General features: G+C 34.3%; 1 protein-coding gene across 12 annotated transcripts in view; it reads left to right on the top strand.

The window, feature by feature from the left end:
- LOC108706826 (pro-neuregulin-1, membrane-bound isoform-like) overlaps nucleotides 1-21,271 on the top strand; it is a 516,025-nt gene that overhangs the window by 474,858 nt on the left and 19,896 nt on the right. For 4 of the 12 annotated variants that reach the window (XM_041579862.1, XM_041579861.1, XM_041579860.1 and 1 more), the window contains 2 exons: nucleotides 14,654-14,777; nucleotides 18,299-18,357. In XM_041579862.1, coding sequence (XP_041435796.1) covers nucleotides 14,654-14,777; nucleotides 18,299-18,357 — 183 coding nt within the window. Of the gene's footprint in view, nucleotides 1-13,653; nucleotides 13,801-14,653; nucleotides 14,778-17,794; nucleotides 17,863-18,298; nucleotides 18,358-21,271 lie in introns of those variants that run through there. The other 8 variants (XM_041579859.1, XM_041579858.1, XM_041579857.1 and 5 more) reach the window with 4 other exon arrangements.

Below are 21,271 nucleotides of genomic sequence, written 5' to 3'. Positions count from 1 at the left end.
TAACTAAGGAAAAGGGTAGGGACTTAAAGCCATAGGGGCAAATTAACCCCTATGGGCCCCTACACAGAGAAGACAAAATGTAAACCAAGAAACAAAATGTAAAAAAAATGAAAGTAAGCCTTTGATATGATTTGATATGGCAGTTAAATAGGTTTCCAGTAATATTTTTTTTACTGACAGATCCGATATAGTTATTTGGGGGCAATAAATATTAGTCTTTGAAATGCCCTCTTTCAAGAACTAAAAGAGCCATGCAGAAATGTATATCCATCCATCTGTTTCTTAATGGAATCCCTGATTTGAATAACCTAAATTGGTGGCGTTTATGAAGACTAAACAGATTTTGCAGACTGTAGGATTTGCTATGCCTGTATATAAAGGGTATGTCAAGAAGGACACCAATATGATAAAATATGCAGTAATAATTACACGTTAACCCATTTATACATATGTTTTAATATTTAACATGCTTCTCTGGTATGAGCAATATGTTTTTTACATGGAGATGTTATGTTGAAATCTGTGTTGTTTTCACAGAACAAAAAAATCATGTGAAAAAGGCTTACGTTCTTTTTTCAGTCTTTGATTGTAATGCTAGAGGTCAATGAGATGCTGCCATGTTACTTTAATATCAAGAGATTTATTGTGTCTGTACAGACTCACCATTTAAAGACAGGCAGCATTTAACTGCTTAGATGTGAAAAGAAAAAGAGAAATCATAATAGTCATGTAGGCATAATATATTAAAGTTCAGTTCCTGATTTTTGCAATAGCTGACATGCAGTCTGTCTGGCTCAAAGCTTAATAAATATTACAAGCAGCTTTTATTAGAACAAGGTAAAAAATTAAAAAAAAAAAAAAATCAAGATTGAATTATAAAATAGTCCTGTGTGAAAAGTACAGATTTGGCTGAGGTACACCTTTGCTTACAGTTCAATTACAGATAAAATATTTCCAATAACCATTATTTGCTTCCCACTGATTATAGTAAGAAGTGTTGCATGTTTTCCCATGGCACCAGGATGTGGGTTACTTGATAAGGTCCTAAATTATGTTTCATTTTTAAAATTAGTGGTGATGCTCTCTGCCATTACACACAGTTTCTTTTATTGTAAATTACTTTAATATATTTTGGTTTTTCTAAGCATATTTAAATTCCCTTTGGGCAGTTCCATTAGGGGAAGCCATGGATTATCATTTGCAGATGTTGACACCCATTGTTTATGACATTAATGCAACAATCACTCTTGTATTATACCTCTTCATGACAATACATTTAAGGCCAAAGTCATACTAAGGGGCATATTTATCAAGGTATGAAATTAAAGCTCACAAAAGTAAAGTTCCACCACTCTTTACTGATTCCTATGGGATTTTTGTGTAACTTTCACCCATTGATAAATATGCCTCTAAATTATTGGGAGGAGCTTTAGTTTCACACCTTCATAAATCTCCCACCAAACACTGGCTCTACATCACTCTGCGTCTCTGTGCCTTCATTTTGTAGACAGGTGGAAAGAAGCAGATCTGCAATCTTCTGTAGCTCTGTGTAGCTGCTCTTACAGGCACAGCTTTAGCCAGTGTATTAGCTACACAGTAGATTTACCTGCCTTCTTTCATGCTTTTTCTGGATGATCTCTGCTTTGTGTAGTTGCACTTAGGCTGAAGCTGTGCATGTGCCATTTGTCACATAGTGTGACTTTGACCTAAGCCATTGGCTGCGGTTCAGAATATATGGTTGGTGAATATTTTTTCTCTCAGGAAAAGGACAACTGATAGTTACACTTGCTAGAAGCTCCAAGTAAAGCTAGCCATAGATGCAAAGATATAGTTAAATGAATCAAAGATTTGTAAAATGTTTGGATTGCATGTGTTGTGTCCAGACATTTCTCTTACAATGGGAATAGTTTGTTAAATTGATCGGACAGGTTAATAGATTTATGTCAGCTGCAGATAAGATCTCTGCATGTGTTGCTTATCTGATGATATCAGTGGGTGACTGTCACTACTATTTGTTGAACATAACTTTTGTACATCTATAGAAATAAGTCAAATCAACTGGACTTGCTGTGGTTTTTTCCTTGAAGACGTTTCACCAGTCATCCAACTGGCTTGCTCAATTCACAATAATTTGTAAATCTTCCTTCGAGAATATATATCCTCTGAAATGTTGCTCTAATCAGCATAATCTGTTTATCATAATCCACATTGATGCGATTAAATTAGGTGTTGATGTATTACCAAGATTGGAGCTTTGATGGGAGGGGTGCCAAAACAGCATTATATGTGGCAGACAATAGATGTCGCAACCCCCCCCCCCCCCCGCTTCTATTCAGACTTGGGTTGTCCATTTTTACATATATGGCTTCTTTAACACCTTTTGAACCAGTCACTTTCCCGGTCTAGAATCTGGACTTGGCAGTCTTCAAACGTGTGTCCTTTTTCTTTTAGATGTAGGTACACGGCTTAGTTCTGACCAGAGGAGCTGCTCCGTACACTGGTGTAACTGTTGTTTGGTTTCCCCCACATACAAATCAGAGCATTCCTCACTGCACTGCATACACAATGTTAGTCTTCTTGTGCTTTGGGGTGGGGGTTTTTGGTGAACTAGTTGCTGCCTCAGTGTGTTGCTGGGTTTAAAGCAGATAGGGTTGTGGTGTTTATTAAACATCGTTCTAAATTTTTCAGACACCCCAGCTACATATGGGAGGACCAAGTTATTTCTCCTGTCCTGTTTTCCACCTTTACTGGTAGTCGTGGTATTATTCCTTCTTTTTCCACTGGTTTTCACAAAAGCCCAATCTAGATACCCACATGTCTTCAGGGCCCCTCTGAGATGTTTCATCTCTTTCAACTTAGCTTCTGTGCTGGTGGGATCTTGTCTGTTCTGTGATGTAGTTTTGATGACCCCCAGTTTGTGATCTAGTGGATGGTGGGAGTCAAACAGCAGGTACTGGTCTGTGTGGGTAGGTTTCCTGTAGACCTCTATTTCCAGCTTTACACCCTCTCTGACTACTACCAAAACAGTCCAAAAAGCCAGTGGGGCTCATCTATAAACACTGGGCAAATTTGCACCTGGGCAGTAACCCATGGCAACCGATCAAATGTTTGCTTTTATTGTTCAACCTGCAGCTGGCTAAAAAAGCCAGTCACTGATTGCTATAGGTAACTGCCCATGTGCAAATTTGCCCAGTTTTTATAAATGAGCGCCACTATGTTATCTTGCACATCTTCTCGTGTAAACTTGATGTTGTGGTCCATATGCATGAACAAGCACAGGACTCTGCAGAAAAGTGCAGGACTCTGCAGACCGACTAGGGTAGGCAGCAGTAAAAGGTATGTGCCTGGTGCCCCCATGCGCCCCCCATACCCCTAGTTCCGGTCCTGCTGTCAGATGTGAAGTTAATATATGCTCATGTTATTGAAAATTCTAACATGTATTAATTTCTTGATTTTGACCTTGTTGAGCATTCATGTAGCTCTGAACAAACATGTCTACTGTAGAGACATTTTATCTGTTCCACACTTTGCAGAAATTTCTAATGATTGGTATCCCCCAATTGGTTTTGGTATTACTTATCACTAATATACTTTATCCAACATTTATGTTCTACTCATCTTTGCTGTGTGAGCATTGTAGAGTACTACTGGAATTCTTAGGGCAAAAAGTGTTATATCAATGGCAAACCAGAATGTAAACATATTATTCTCTGTTTGGATTTCTTTCAGTTTTCTGCATGAACATTGTTTCCATATGCAAGTTAAGTCAACAAGCTTGTGTTTTATGTCTAAGATGTATATTCAAATGGAATTTAAGGGCATAGTTGTTAGATATAATCTTTAAACTGCATGAGGAATTGAAATGTATTAAATCATCTGTCTGGAATTCCTCTGTTTTGGGGGAATATATTTTTTACAACCAGTCCAACATTATGGGGACCATTTACTTAGCTCAAGTGAAGGAATGAATAAAAAAAACTTCGAATTTCGAATGTTTTTTTTGGCTACTTCGACCATCGAATGGGCTACTTCGACTACGACTTTGAATCGAATGATTCAAACTAAAAATCTTTGACTATTCGACCATTCGATAGTTGAAGTACTGTCTCTTTAAGAAAAAACTTCGACCCCCTACTTCTCCACCTAAAAGCTACCGAAGTCAATGTTAGCCTATGGGGAAGGTCCCCATAGGCTTAGCTAGCTTTTTAAGGTTGAAGAAAAAGGATTCAAAGGATTTTAATCTATCGATCGAACGAATAGCGCTAAATCCTTTGACTTCGATATTCGAAGTCGAAGGATTTAACGTCGACAGTCGAATATCGAGGGTTAATTAACCCTCGCTATTCGACCTTAAGTAAATTTGCCCCTATAAGGTATGAATATCAGTTTCATGTACAGCATTTGTGATGTCTGCATTTCTGGAGCTGCATGTGGCAATCTATTTTTGCAGAGAATATCCTTTTTTGACAACAGAGTGCAGAAATACTGAAAGGTTTTCCTTTTTTCTTTTTAATGTATACATTTTTACAGTTTTCAACAATAATGAGCATTTCTTATACTAGAACAAATCTAGATTAAAAAGCTAGATGAATGTATTTAAATAATTAATTGAAAAAAATAGTTCAGTTTTAATGAACAAATAAATATTTAATTAAAGTTTCAACTGAAAAAAGTATGTTTTTCTTGCAAAATTTGAAATGTAGATTTTTATATAATTTTTATATAATGATACATTGTTAAATATAACAGCAATCACAATAATATTTGTAATATCAAATATGCTTAGTCTTAATATTGTAATAAATAAATGCTGAATTATGAGACATACTAATTCCTACTAATTCAGTATGCTCTAATATGTGTTTGTGTATATATATATATATATATATATATATATATATATATATATATATATATATATATATATAGTGTATATATTTTTTTATGTGCCAAAATTTATTTATACAGTGGTCTGAAAGAGTTACTATGTGAAGCTATTTGTTAGCAGGTTGGCCTGATGCCAGCTGCCTAATGGCTCATGAGTCAATTTCATTCAGCTTCTTTGCAAAGTCAATCTGGGTGATGGTACCTAATTGCTTTTATGGGAATTTCTTCACTGAATACTGCTACTGTATGTTGAGCTGTAGTTTTGAAATTTAATTGTAAAAAAATATTGCATAAAATGATTCATGATAAGTAAATCTTAATTGATAAATATTACTCAAATTAAATGTACTTGATTTCGTGATTCAAAAAATCCAGTACAAAACCATATGATTTTCTTATTACAGAAAAAAAGCAAACGGTAAAAAATAAAGAGTAGTTTGTTCAAAAATACACTATAGGAAATGACATGACCAGATGGATGTATGCACCCCCAACAATTGCTCCAATCTGTATCACAAAGTGTCCAATGTAAATTGAGTTTCTTGCTGGCTGTTCCTTTTGCATGCACAACTTTGCATCTTCAGCAGTATATTTCTTAGGGGAGGAGCACTTATCCTGCCTATATATATTTTTTGTAGTATGGAAGAAAACTAGAGTATCCGGAGGACATCTACATAGACAAGTGTAGACATGGAAGCCCTTGCAGATAATGCCCTGGATCAGTAATAATTTGTAAACAATTTGTCTATGCTACAGTTTCTCAGCAGAGGTTTATTTTCAGTGACATCCCATGCAATGAAGCTTTGCCGTTTCCCATTGTCAGACTATATATATATATATATATATATATATATATATATATAAATATATAGTGAATAAAGTACCCCCTCTTGTAAAATATAAGGATATTATAAGTTACCGAGGAGTTTCATGACCATATAAAAACACGAGGCCGAAGGCCGAGTGTTTTTATACAGGTCATGGAACTCCGAGGTAACTTCTAATATCCTCATATTTTGCAACTGGGGGTACTTTATTTATTATAATACACAAGTTTCAGTGAGTCATGTGACAGAAATGACATCAGAACTCACCGTTTATAACTGATGACATCAGAACTCACCGTTTATAAGGATATAATTTACAAGATGTTCATGGCTTTTGTGTATTATATACACATATACATCGCCAATAAAGTTAATGCTATTTCCTATCAACAAGGCAACAAATTAATGCTACATATACACTATGGGGCAAATTTATTAAGGGTCAAATTGAAAATTAGAATGTTCTAATTTTTTTTATGGTCAAAACTGTCAAATTCGACTTGGGAATTACCCAAACTCGATTAGAGTATTTTTAAATATTCAAATTTGATTTTCAAGCGTTATCATACTCTGGCCCTTTAGATGTTTGTAGCCTGCCTGACATTCATGTTTTTTGGGAGAAAAAACTAGAATTGAGTTTGGTCGAATTCAAATCTAATTTGATTCAAGTTTCGGGTCGGTAAAATTCAGCTGATTTTGACATATTTGATTTTTTATATAAATTACCCCCCAATTGAATTTCGAGTAAAATACAAATTCATGTGAGTTAAAAAAGAACTCACATGAATTAGAAATTTGAATCTTGATAAATGTGCCTCCAGATATTTATGATTCTGAAAAGGAGACAAAATGTTCTGAAATTTTCAAAAATTCGAATATCGAAATTAATCATGTACTGTCTCTTTAAAAATTCAACTTCGACCATTTGCCATCTAAAACCCTGCAGAATTTCTGTTTTAGCCTATGGGAGACCTCCTAGAACCCATTTGGAGTCAACTGGTGGACTTTAAAAAATCAAAGTTTTTTTGGGGAAAAACTTCAAATCGAATTCGATCGAATACGGACCTATTCGATTAAAAAGAAACTTCGACTTAAATTCGGTTGGTCTTTTTGAATTCGAATTTGAAGTTTTTTCAACTCAAAATTGGACCCTTGATAAATATGCCCTTATATGTTTAAATGTGTATCTTTATTTATGAACTTAACACTTAGGGGCCGATTCACTAATTAACCCTCGATATTCGACTAAGAATTAAAATCCTTCGACTTCGAATATCGTTCGATCGAATGATCGAAGGATAATTCCTTCGATCGAACGATAAAATCCTTCAAATCGAACGATTCAAAGGATTTTAATCCAACGATCGAAGGAATAGCCTTCGATCAAAAAAAGTTAGCCAAGCCTATGGGGACCTTCCCCATAGGCTAACATTGACTTCGGTAGCTTTTAGATGGCGAACTAGGGGGTCGAAGTTTTTTTTAAAGAGACAGTACTTCGACTATCAAAGTCGTAGTCGAAGGTCGAAGTAGCCCATTCGATGGTCGAAGTAGCCAAAAAAAAACTTAGAAATTTGAAGTTTTTTACCTTCGAATCCTTCACTTGAAGTTAGTGAATCGGCCCCTTAAATTTCTGTTCCTTAACCAATTGGGAAAATTAAGTAATTATTAAAAATAAAACTGGCCCTGGTCTCTAGGTGACATTGATGGAGTAGCTTTCCATGGCTGTGTTGATACAAAATGAAATCATTAAATAAGGTCAGTTGTAAGGACCCAGAACAACTTGCTATTTGGTGGCGATTAAACTGACATTAAGACAAATCACTTTCAAAAAAACAAAATCAAAATTATCCTAAAATGCAAGTAAATATGACATATATGAGCATACATAGCTAAATAGCTATTTATTGAAAATTATCCAAACTTAAAGGAAACCCCTTATGCAAAATCCTTAGCACACAAGTTTTCCCTTATTTGCTATTGGTGTTCCTCTCCTTCCTCATTTGCAGGATGGAAGTGAAGGGTCATCTTACTAATTGGAACAATGCCAAGCAAATCTACATGGACAAATCACAATTTAGACTGCATAGCTTACATATCTTGCATTCATAGTGTAGGGATTAAATACATACTAACAGCATACTAGTTTTTTTAAAGATATCTTCTGTAATATAAAAACACAACACAGAGGGGCACATTTACTATTGGTCGAATATTTACTATCAATCGAATCGTACGATTCGAAGGATTTTAATTCATCGATCGAACGATTTTCCTTCGATCAGAAATTGCAAGAAAAACCTATGGGTACCTTCCCATAGGCTAACATTGGTGCTCGGTAGGTTTTAGGTGGTGAAGTAGGTGGTCGAAGTTTTTTTTAAAGAGACAGTACTTTGACTATGGAATAGTCAAACGATTTTTAGTTCGAATCGTTCAATTCCAAGTCTTAGTCGAAGGTCGAAGTAGCCAAAAAAAACTTCGAAATTTTAAGTTTTTTTTCCTTCGAATCCTTCACTTGAGCTAAGTAAATGTGCCCTTTAGGAAGTGATTTATCAAAGTTTGAATTTGAATTCTTGCCACAATTTGAATTTTATTTGCTCAAAAATTCACAAATTCAAATTATATTCCAAAAACTTGAATGTCTGGTATTTATAAAGCAAAGAATACTCGAAAACTCAAATGTCAAATATTCAACATCTAAAATCTGACAAGTTTATGTAGAAGTCAACGGAAGTTGTCCTAGGCAAAATTCAAGCCTTTTTTTCTAGTACGCTGGATTTCGTACTAGAATCTGAAGTAAAAATGTGGACAGGAGTGTGGTCGTAGCTGTTTTAATAAAATTGGGAAAACTGGAAATTTTTTGGATTTTAGTAAATAACCCTCTGATTCATTATATTTAAAGTATCACAGAAATCAAAGGGACCTATTTATTAAGCCTCAGATTTTTCTGGTAGAGTTTGAAAGAGTTTGAAAGAGGAAAATTTGAATTATTAAAAGAGAAAAACTATAAAAATGTTATATTTAATATTCCAGCTAAAACCTTTCTAAGACATTTAAAACTTAATGGCAGATGGTCCATTTAAAAATTGAAACCTTTTTTTTTTGTTCATGATTGTCGAGAGTTTTGGGTGAAAAAGTCGCATCATTCAAATTGTCGCACAACTTTATCAAGACTTTTCCCGCAAGTACAATTTTCTATGCAAATTTTCAGTAATTTAGTAAATTTTGTTAGATTATTGATATCAAATATCCCATTTGTTGCCATGTTTTCTTACCATTAGAGCAAATATTTTTTGTTTAATATACAAGTGATATAAGAATACAAAATAATACATAATGCATGACTTTTAAATAGACCAAATAATCAATTTAAAATTTGATAACCAAAGTATGTTGCAATCTTTAATTTCTAATTACAAATTACATTACACCATTTCCAACTAGTTGCTGGAAAATAAGAAATCAGAAAGTTGCTTATCCTCTATAGTTATGTATAGTGTGTCTTTAGTTTTTCAGGAGCCTACATTCTTGAACAATGAATTCCTAAGGATGTACAATGTTCTTTTTTGTTATCTCTAGAAACTGAATCAGTGTTGGCTGTACTGATTTAAAAAAAATTTCCAAGAATCTTCATGACATGGATCATTTACTTTGTATAGCAGGTGGAAATATGATTGCAACATTAGCAGTAGCCAGATTGATAAATGGATGTGCAAAATTGCATAATTCGCGAATTATACCAACCAATTGCCTTTTTAATGATTTGCTGATAGTAAAACACAAGAGAGTGAAAATTAAACTAATTGATATTTCAAATTTTAATTTTAAAAAATGGTAAAAACTAAATCTACAATATGTTTATGTCAGAAAATAAGCTTTTTTTGTACAGTAGTATTAGTTTGTACATAAGTATTGTGCTACACAGAGGGATTGTTGTCTGGAGTGTTTGCAGCTTTGCCATTTTTCAAGGATTTTGCAGTATCAGTTAAAAACATATTAAGAATATAGTATGTTACCAATTCAGCTAAAAATATATAAATGAATAAATGCAACTTGAAATGACATGGAAAAAATATTCAATAAAACATAATAGAGTAATAAATAGTACCAAAAATGTTCAATTGTTTTCTTGCAAATCTTCTAATATTGGTTAAATAATACATGTGGCTCCAAATATTGTCTATTATTATTATGTTTTCAAGGCAGATATATGAAGGACAAGTAAGAAACCAATGTTAATGTATTACATTTGTGTCGATTTACGTGTGCATAATTGGTTGCCCTTGTTAATCACATTGAGTTCCCAGAGTTGGTTTAGGTGTATACATTGATTGAAGTGCTGATTTCTTGCAAAGCTAGGAAAATTCTAAGTCAGCTTTAAAGGATTGTAATAAATACTCCAAATAATAGCAAAGTCAAATCTATTTCTGTCTCACCTTAGTACAATACATTTTATACTGACTTTGGTTTCATATATTTCCTTTGGTAAATCAGACAATTTCCTTACTACTGAAAACTAAAAAGAGAGAAAAAAATCAAGCGATTCAGGATTTTTTTCTTACAAAAACTTATAATTCGGCTTTTCTCTCTATTGTTTTCCTGTTTGTCCCTGATCCGATTAAATCATGATTTTTTAATAACAAATAAGGTCCAATTGTGGATTCTAGTTTTGTCTGACTTTTTAAATTAAAATAATCAGAAAAAATTGGATTTTGATAAAAAAAGACCCATAGGGGCACATTTACTTAGGGTCGAATATCGAGGGTTTATTAACCCTCAATATTTGACCATCGAAGTAAAATCCTTCGACTTCGAATATCGAAGTCGAAGGATTTACCGCATTTCCTACGATCGAACGATCAAAGGAAAAATCGTTTGATGGAAAGATTAAATCCTTCAAATCGAACAATTCGGAGGATTTTAATCCTTCGATCAAACGATTTTCCTTCGATCAGAAAATTGTTAGGAAGCCTATGGGGACCTTCCCCTTAGGCTAACATTGCACCTCAGTAGGTTTTAGGTGGCGAAGTAGGGGGTCGAAGTTTTTTTAAAAGAGACAGTACTTCGACTTTAGAATGGTCGAATAGTCGAACGATTTTTAGTTCGAATCGTTTGATTTGAAGTTGTAGTCGAAGGTCGAAGTAGCCAATATGATGGTCGAAGTAGCCAAAAAAATCATTTGAAATTTGAAGTTTTTTTTATTCTATTCCTTCACTCGAGCTAAGTAAATGTGCCCCATAGTGTCTTCTGGTGAGGGCTGACCAAATCTTCCAGCTCACTCATTATTTGCATGTGCATAAGATTGTGTCGCAGGCATGTGCATAATGAGTGAGCTGAGGTATTCACATTATTCACAGAGTCCTCATATGGCATATTATTTGCTAGGAAAAATTTCTAGCCCAAGAATTATTTCTCCCAATGAGAGTGCAGACTTTGTTAGACATCATATCTGATAGTGAAAACAATGTTATTTTGATAGGTGCCCTATTGAATTACTTAGAAATTAGACATAAGCTCTAATTAGGAAACAATATGGGTGCTAAATCTGTTCATACCTGCTATGCTGAAGTTACCAAGGAATGCATGAGGCAGTTTGATAACAGAAGCTTGATGCCGAGCATTATTCTTTGCACAGGAAATCCTGTGATAAAAGATTTGGCTAATCTCCATTAACAGAAGTTACTGTTTCAGGGGATGTTGAATATGTTTACCACTTGGAAATTATAAAAAGTTTAAATGTCTTTTTTTCCAACCCCTCAAATGAAAAAAATTTTTTTTTTTAACAAAACTAATGTGTGGCATATTTACTAAAACTTGACTTTTTCTCAAAGTCTGTTGTTTTTCAACCAAACTCCCAAACCTGAATGCCCTTAATTTACCAATAATTATTCTCGATAAAATCTGTGAGAGAAACAAGTCGCAACAAAATCGAGCGTCAATTTGAATCATGTGACTTTTTGGAATTGTCGCTCTGAAAACTCAAATTTATCAAGTTGTTGTCTCAAAAACTGGAATTTATCAGATTATGCAATGAAAGCCAGCTCAAACAGCCGGAAATTATTGAGAATCCTCAAGGTAAAATGTTCCAACTGTTAAAGGGACCATCTCCCATTGACTTCTACATGATTTTGACAGGTTTTAGGAGTATTTTCTGATTTGGATTTTTAGCAGTTTAGGAGCATAATAAATCTAAAAACATTAGAGTTTTTTTTCCACTAAAAAATTGGATTTTGAATTAATTTGCTATTATCCCCTGGGATTTCTATGGTTGATGTTTTATTGGACTTTTCAGTAAAAGTACTGCCTGATTTATCAATAAGGAAAAAAGAAAATTATAATAGAAGATTGTCAGTCCTAACATGATATATTTTATAAAAACATTCTCTTTGGAATAATATATGAATATTTGTTCTATACACACATAGGTATTTTAGGTATTTAGGTTTGCTTGCTTTTATTCTTCATGCTTTATGAACAGCATGAGTCTATAGTATCATATACTATCTCTGGTCAAGTATTTTTTAATATTGTGTAGTTCCTTGTGTATGTACAGTATGCATTTGCAGTCATCTTTAAAGGGATCTTGTCATCAGAAAACATGTTTTCTTCAAAACGCATCAGTTAATAGTGCTACTCCAGCAGACTTCTGCACTGAAATCCATTTCTCAAAAGAGCAAACAGAATGTGTCTCAGTGGGACATGGGTTTCTACTATTGAGTGTTGTTCTTAGATCTACCAGGCAGTTGTTATCTTGTGTTAGGGAGCTGTTATCTGGTTACCCTCCCATTGTTCTTTTGTTTGGCTGCTGGGGGGGAAAGGGAGGGGGGTGATATCACTCCAACTTGCAGTACAGCAGTAAAGAGTGATTGAAGTTTATCAGAGCACAAGTCATGACTTGGAGCAGCTGGGAAATTGACAATATGTCTAGCTCCATGTCAGATTTCAAAATTGAATATAAAAAAATCTGTTTGCTCTTTTGAGAAATGGATTTCAGTGCAGAATTCTGCTGGAGCAGCACTATTAACTGATTCATTTTGAAAAAACAAAATAGTGTGCTAATTTTGCTCTCTGGAGCAAACAAAAGGTCTGGCAACTGTACTAGTTGTTAAAAAATCATCAGTGTGGTAGGAGCCCCTGTGTCAAACTAGAAAATGTAGTGTGTGCTTCTGCTGACATAACAGTACGTTACTGTAAATAAACTACAGCATTTACGTTTTAGTTTGTACATTTTTATCTAGAAAACATTCTCTCTGTGACATTTGGTACTGTATTATCACAAAATAAAATGTCTCTTGTAGTAAATACATATTTTTTTCTTGAACATGCTCTCAGGCAATACATTGTCCTACAGTATCTGCTGAATGCTGTCATCTTGATATGTTATCTTTGGCTTGTGCAGCCATTAATCCCAAGCGGGAAAATGGTTCAAAACAAAGTTAATTTAACATGAACCAATGTCTTCAATTGTTGTGAAATTTCATTGTTTAAGCAGCGTGTCTCAGATGTTAAAAAACAATTTTAATAATTTCACTTGATGCATAAATTATTTTTTCTAATCAACAGTATTCAGAAGTGAGAACATCGTCTCAATGAATATTAAAAGATAATATTTTTAGAAATGTTTCTGTTAGGTTCTGCAGCAGTCGATTTTGTGTTTCTTACTTGTAGAGCACATCACTATAAATATCTAGGTCAATTAATATTTCGAAAATCACTCAGGCTATATCCTAATAGATTTACTTTTGTAAGAGTCAAATGTTTATATACAGGTATTGGACCCCTTATCCGGTGTCCCAACATCCGGCACGCTCCAAAAACCGGCACTCTGGAGCACCCGCTCCAAAATCCGGAATTAGGTCTCTCAAAAAAAAGGTCCGGCAACCCGCTCCAAAACCGGACATCCGTTCCTTCCTACTTCCTACTTAGTAAAGAAATTACATATTCGACAAATCATTACTGGACTTTCCTCTCGCTGCTTGTGATATGCGCTTAGTTCCGGTTCCCCTCTGACACCTCTCACTTGTGACACTGTTGGTGTAGCTGTGCGTCTTGCGTCTGCAGGTCACAGGTTAGAGCCTCCCGCTTGCTTGTAAGTTTCTATGAAATTTATTTTTTGCTCTCTCTCTCTTTCATCTCCGTCTCTACCCCCCGCTAATAAATTAAACATGTGAGCCAGCTTTATTCAATGCTGTTGAAACAATGCTGTGAACCAAAACATTTTTTCAAGTGGACCATCATTAACAAAAATCCCCAAGCTGCATTCCTGATAAAATATTTTGTATTAAATATACAATATAAGCTAATTGTAGCTACCAAAACTGTTGTACTGTGTTTTTTTCTAACTTTTAAAGAAACTGGTAGATAGTGCTCCAAATTACGGAAAAACCCCTTATCCGGAATGGCCCAGGTCCCGAGCATTCCGGATAATAGATCCTATACCTGTACTAATCTATTTTCAAAGAACGTGTTTTTGTTAAAAAAAAAACCAAAACATACAACCATGTGGTATGATGTGGTATGACTATTTCTGCTCATTTTCTAACAGTGGGCACATTTTCCCAAGTACAGTGGTCCATAGCTTTGATATGACTATTGCAGGAGTGTATAACTATGTTACAGAGTATAATATTTGACAGTCCCAACTAAGATACAGTCCTTTTAATTTTATAGTACACTTTTGTTATACAAAGAAAAGGTAATTAATTAAGGTTTAACATGATTGTTATAGTGAGTGTAATGCCAAACCTGTTTGTGCAACTGACATTGCAAATCTCAATGTGTGCAAAAAAACTCCCATGCATACAACAAACAAAATTTGTAATAAAATTATCCTTATTTTGATCATTTTTAAGGGATTGCCTGGGAGACTATTCTAGTAGCATAAATGCCATCACTAATAAATCTGTATACTAGTATACTAATGGTATTTTCTGTTTTGTCAGGTGACACCACAGCTGGGCCAGGTCACCTTATTAAGTGTTCAGACAAAGAGAAGACCTACTGTGTCAATGGAGGAGAGTGTTATGTACTCAACGGTATAACAAGCAGCAACCAGTTCATGTGCAAGTAAGACAAGTTTACAGACTGCATTACTACTTTGAATTACATGTTTATTTTGGCTGTAAAGATATTACCCAACCTATAGTCTTTTGCTCTTTGAAGTTTCTTGGTATTAATGTTTCAAGGCTTTTCTTGACCGTGGCCTATTGAATGACATGTTCCAATACATTGTCGAGTAATGCTGTATTATGAAATTATCATACTACATTTTCTTTTATAAGTTTTACTGTACTACTGCATTTTATAGTTGAAGAGATACTGACACCAGAAATTAAACACTTTTTTACATCTATCATAATATTGCCTTTGAAAGCAACTTATAATTTTGCCATAAAGTATTTGCACAATGCTTTTAGTTCGCGCGAACTTCGACTGTTCGCGTCCGCCGCAAGTTCGCGAACGTCGCGCGACGTTCGCCAATAGGCGTTCGCGTCAAAATCGTTCGACCATTCGACCATTCGATCGTTAAAATCGAACGATTTTCGTTCGATTCGAACGAAAATCGTTCGATCGAACGATTAAAATCCTTCGATCGTTCGAATCGAACGATTTTCGGATGTTCGAAGTTCGCGAACAGTTCGCGAACTGTTCGCATTTTTTGCCGTTGTTCGCGAACGGCGTTCGCGAACACATACTCGGCGGTTCGCTACATCCCTAGCTTTTACATTACCTGTCTAATGCCTCATGTTCCTTTATGAGGGGGCTGCCATATTTGTGCAGCAGGAGTCTGTTAGCATTAGAAACTTTAACTGACAGGCTAAGATTGGACAGTCAGGTTGGCAAAACAGTCAGGTTTAGAAACTTCAACTAACAATAACTTACAAAAAAAACCTCTCAGGAAACAACAATCAACATGACCTATGGGTAACTTGTAGGGGCCAATTCATTGGCTCAATATACGACCCTTGATGAATTTGCCCCTATATGTACATTCATATTTTAAAAAGTAGTTTTTTAGTGTTAGTGTCACTTTAAGAGATCATTTTAGCACATTTTGATAGAACCTGAATAGCTATAATTAAAAAAAAAAAAGGGACATATTTATCAAGAATCGAATTTGTCAAAGTTGTTACTTGGATAAATTCAAATTATGTGTGTTTATGGAAAAATCACCCGAAAACTTTGGGGTTTTGCACGAAACCCAGCACACATCAAAAAGTCATTGGGACTTCTCCCATTGACTTATATGCAACCTTGACAGGTCTGAGATGCCGGATTTTTAGATTCGGAACTTTTCCATCCTCTGAGTTTAATAAATTCCAAAAAATTTGTGATTTTTTTAAAAGTCTGATTTTATAAAAAAAATGACGAATTTCTTGTGATTTTTGCATTCGACTTTAGTAAATAACCCCATTACAGTATATCTGAATACATTATACTGTATACATTAGAATTTCACAAAATAACAGCAAATTCCCTGAGATCCCTTCCCAATCCATCCAATTTTAATCACTTCACTTTCATATCCATTGAATATAGGAAATGTAAAATGTAAAACAGATAATTACATTCTACATATAATTGCATATTTTTCCTTTTAATAATACTGCAGATTCGATAATATAAGGTACATCATATTTGATGAGCATATGTATTGACTGCTAAACTTTCAGCACCTTGGTACTCCTTTCCTGAAGGTGGACTATTTGACACTCAGAAGTCTCAGAAAACTTTCCTAATTTAGGAGCAAATATTACCTAATCATGTAATAAAAACCATACTAGCATGTATAAATAAGGTGGTAAACCTTCTATACTAATTTCTTTCTGTAACAAAAGCGCAGTACTTTGATGTCTTTGATATTACTTTCTTGTGTTTTCTTATTTCCTATGTCCTACATGGCACTGTGATCATTCAAAACTGTATTTTTTTATATATATATTGTATTAGATATAATACAGTTATAGTTACGTTATCCAACTGTCCTTAACTACATTTCAGCTCTCTGCAAAAGATGCAGAGCCAAGGTTGATTGTCCATGGTGTTTTTTTGAGAGAGATTTTTAACTAGACCCTTTAAATTAATGCTACCATGCAGAATGATGTGCATTTAAATTCCTATATTGTTTGAACTCACTTGTAGTAGTTATAGGAAAAACAACTCAATATTGTAAGTGTTAAAATCATTTCTTCTTTAATGCATATTAGGCACCTCCACAATCCTATTAAAGTGACCCATTTTAATACAGAGACTATTGATATAAAGTGCTATGAGCTATGCAACCTTTTTATAAAGCAGTAGACTCCATCTATACCAAACATATCTAATTTTTTGTTAACCAATAGATGTTTGTTTTAAACTTTTACAATGACTTGTATTTATTTTAACTAATTTAATGTTTATATTGCATAAGTACTACTCATTGTTTATCTTTTTTTTTATGAACATGATTTTATAAATGTATTCATGATCACAGTGGATTTTATCAGCTGATTAAGGATCCCAGTGGTAGAGTGGGATTCCTGTCAAGAAAGTCACATGTTTTTTTGCCAGTATCATTTCAGACAATAAACTCAGGAATCTATTTATGATATATTCATTGATTCTTTTCACAACTCAAGCTTCATATTTGAGCATGTATTTTATACCTTATTAAGCTGCTGTTTGCATTATGTATATAATTAGCTCAGGTATTTGCACCATCTACTTATTGCCTGAGTATATAAAAGCTATTCACAATTATTCTAACCAACGGAGTAATTACAGTGCTCTGCACTGACTTTTCTTTTTTTTTTTTAAATGCATTATACCCCATATTCAACCACATTGCCTTTTTGCTCATTATTTTTTATAACCAAACTATTGAATATATATATATATATATATATATATATATTGCTGATTTGTCCATTTGATTTAATGTGCTGGATTCTGTAGCCATGATGTTCACCTTTTAAATTTTTTTTCCACCTTGGTGTCAGAACCTAAAAAGAGCTTCTAATGCCCCAAAGAAGCTAAAATTCAGGTGGATTTTTAAGATATTATTTTTGCTTTATTTTGCTCATGAAATTTTTACCCTTTAGGTGCAAACCTGGATTCACTGGAGCAAGATGCACTGAAACTGATCCATTGAGAGTCGTAAGATCAGAAAGTATGTCACAATAATCTGATCTTTGATTTCTTCCTTCCCAAATACAGCAACAAATAAAAAAAAATCAAAAGCTCTTATGCTTGGTGCCATCACTTATCAAGGACAGTTACCTCTCTTTTTGTTATACACATGACTGGGGAAAAATCTTGACAAAAAAATCTTTTTAATCTAAAAATCTTAGTTAATAATATTGTCATGGACATATTTTAGAAGGTGATCTTCATCAGCAAGCAAAAGTTAAAATCTGGTGGAAACTGGAAAATTCTGTTCCTATTTTGATATATTTAAAGTCATGCTAGTACAAAGAGATGAAATGCAGTGTCTTGATAGTGAACCTCCAAGAACAATCAGTTTACACTTGAAGGATTTCTTTCTTGGCATATATTCAACTCTTCTCTTTTCTCTGTTTTCTCTACCTTTTTGTCTTTACTCTCAGGTGCCCAAATGAATTTACTGGTGATCGCTGCCAAAACTACGTAATGGCCAGCTTCTACAGTACGTCTACTTCCTTTCTGTCTCTGCCTGAATAGGAGCATGCTCAATTGGTGCTGCTTTCTCGTTGCTGAATCTTTTCTCCGATCTCATCTAGTACTTGATTTATCATTCTCTACTAGGTTTAGTACTGTTTGCCTCTGCCTGTAGCATGACACCACATAATAATAATATTTACTATTATTATTACTATTCTTCTTTGACTTTGTCAGTGGGCATGCATGTGGTATTACAGGATGTTTTTTAAACTGTAGTGATTTGGAGGTAAGAAAATAAAAAACATATGGTTAATACTTGAGTATAGAGTACAAATAAAATAAGGATGCAAACTTTAAAATAATATAAAATAGGATGCAAACTTAAAAATAGACAAAACAAAAAAATGTATTTAATAAGAAAATGAAATACAAAGTTCATTTGTATCATACTTCTCTGCTTTTATCTGTTTACGGATATTGCAAAGCTGAATACACCCCATACAAATTAAAATGTATTATTTGTGAAAATATTTGCAATTTTTTTCTGAGAATATTGTTATATAAAACATTGTGACAGATATGACTATGAAGATTTCCATTCATCCAGGACATGTAGTTAAAAAAACAACTGGACTTGCTGAGCAATTATTGAAGACATTTCACTGCTCATCCGAGCAGCTTCTTCAGTTCAACCCAGACTGTGCCTTTGTCAAAACAGTTCAACCCAGACTGTGCCTTTGTCAAAACAGCAACCAAACCCAACAGGAACACCAAAAGAAATAACAGCCTAGAGACACATAGGCGAAACATAGTCATGCCATATGTAGCTGGAGTGTCGGAGAAACTCAGGAGGATTTGTAACAAACACCATGTCCCTGTGTTTTTCAAACCTAGCAACACACTGAGACAAAAACTGGTACACCCAAAGGATCCAATGCCTAAAGAAAAACAAAGCAATGTGGTATACGCAGTCCAGTGTAGCGAGGAGTGCACTGATCTCTACATTGGGTAAACAACTGCTCACCAAGCGAATGGATCAGCATAGGAGGGCGAACTCAACAGGGCTAGACTTGGCTGTCTTTCTACACCTACAAGGGCACTCCTTTAAATATAGCAATGTCCAAATCTTGGATAAAGATCGCTGGTTTGAAAGAGGCGTGAAAGAGGCGATTCATGTCAAGTCGGAGAAACCATCCGTGAACAGAGGTGGGGGCCTTCGACACCACCTGTCTGCTACATACAATGCTGTTCTAACATCTGTACCCCGGCGATTTGAGAACACTTCACATATACATTCATGCAACTCACAAGTAACACCTGTTTCTAGGAGTTGCATGACACATTGGTAATCCTATCACAGTAAGTACACAGAATCAACACCTGTGAATTTCAGATGTCACCTCTCTGAAGAGTTGCAGTGTGCCGTTGCGATTGGATTGGTGGAAGAGTCTACATGCCGAGAACTTCCCACACCAGTCAGTTGAACTGAAGAAGCTGCTCGGATGAGCAGTGAAACGCCTTCAATAATTACTCAGCAAGTCCAGTTGTTTTTTTAATTACTTGTATTAGATATTGTGACAGATAGTTGTATAGCCCATCACATTATATATGTATATTTAAGTACTGGGGAGCATTACTGTATTAATGTCCATGAATACAATGTTTTCTTTACTTCCAATCAGGATTTTTACTATGACTTGACATTGGATTGGGATAAATGGTTATGCTTAACTTTTCCAAAATACATATACAGTATATCAACAAATATCAGGAGTACAAAACATAGGAGAAAATGCATTCTTAGGGCACTATTAGTGGTAGTTCGCTATGCTGTCTCTTTTGAAAAAATAAACATTTTGTCAATGTAATAAAAATCAGAATGCGAGAATGTTAAAAAAGGTCAAGATAAAATGCCCTTGATTTGCCCTTGATATGTCTAATTATAATTCTTATTATATCCTCTTGATTATAGTTGAGGTCTGAGGAAAAGTACCCCACTTATCAAGTTACAGTTCAAATCCGGTGACTATTAAGCCACCTTCTATTTAACTCAACTGTGCAGGAGTAGTTCATTAAATATGTTGTGAATACTAATATTGTCACTTAATAGTTGTCTATATGATTTTATGCAACAAATCACATAGACTACTAATTAAGATGACTAAATGACAATATTGTGGTTTAATAGTGACTGGATTTGAACTATAACTTGATAAGTTGGGTGCTTTTCTTCTAACTTTTTTAGAATGAGAGAATGGTCACTGGCCTTTGACTGTACTAGTTTCCTTGCAATTCTTCCAGCAATAATCGGGAAACTTTTTGTACTGCTGTTCATGTTCCATCTTTTTTCTTTGCATAGTGTTAATCATATTGCTTGCCAATATTATTAATGCTATGCTAATGAGCCATGTGCAGTATTAGAAGTTACTTTTTGAACACTGTAAGACTGTTGCCACTTTGAATAGGTTTGTCCCTGTTTTTGATAATCCAACAGCTCTGTTAAATCAGCAGAACTCCAACACTGTTCCATGAAAACAATTCCAAAACTGGCAAAAAATATAGATAGCAACAATATTTCCACAGCACTTACCATTCTAATAATGTCAGGAGAATTGTTTATATATGTAATGTTCAAATATGTGGCATTAACAGCAAATGCGTAAATGTTGTGCAATAATACACATTGATTTAAATAAGTAAATTATTATTGGTAGTAGCAGGTAAATGTACTTTTTTCACATTATCTATTTGATCATTAAATCTTCTTGCTTATCATTTATATATTTTTTAATTGGGATGCAATACTCAATTTTGCAAGAATGGCTTTAATTCATTTGTAAGATACATTCATATTTATCCAGCAATTTGCTCACCTGTTTCTAGTTGTTGCCTCTAATGAAGCACTGATTTAATCCTGACAGGTAAAGTGACACACTAAG

Source organism: Xenopus laevis, chromosome 1S (genome assembly GCF_017654675.1).
Source record: "Xenopus laevis strain J_2021 chromosome 1S, Xenopus_laevis_v10.1, whole genome shotgun sequence".
Classification (NCBI taxonomy): Eukaryota; Metazoa; Chordata; class Amphibia; order Anura; family Pipidae; genus Xenopus; species Xenopus laevis.
Note: the sequence above shows the minus strand (reverse complement) of the source record. Positions and strands in the feature narration are given on the sequence as shown.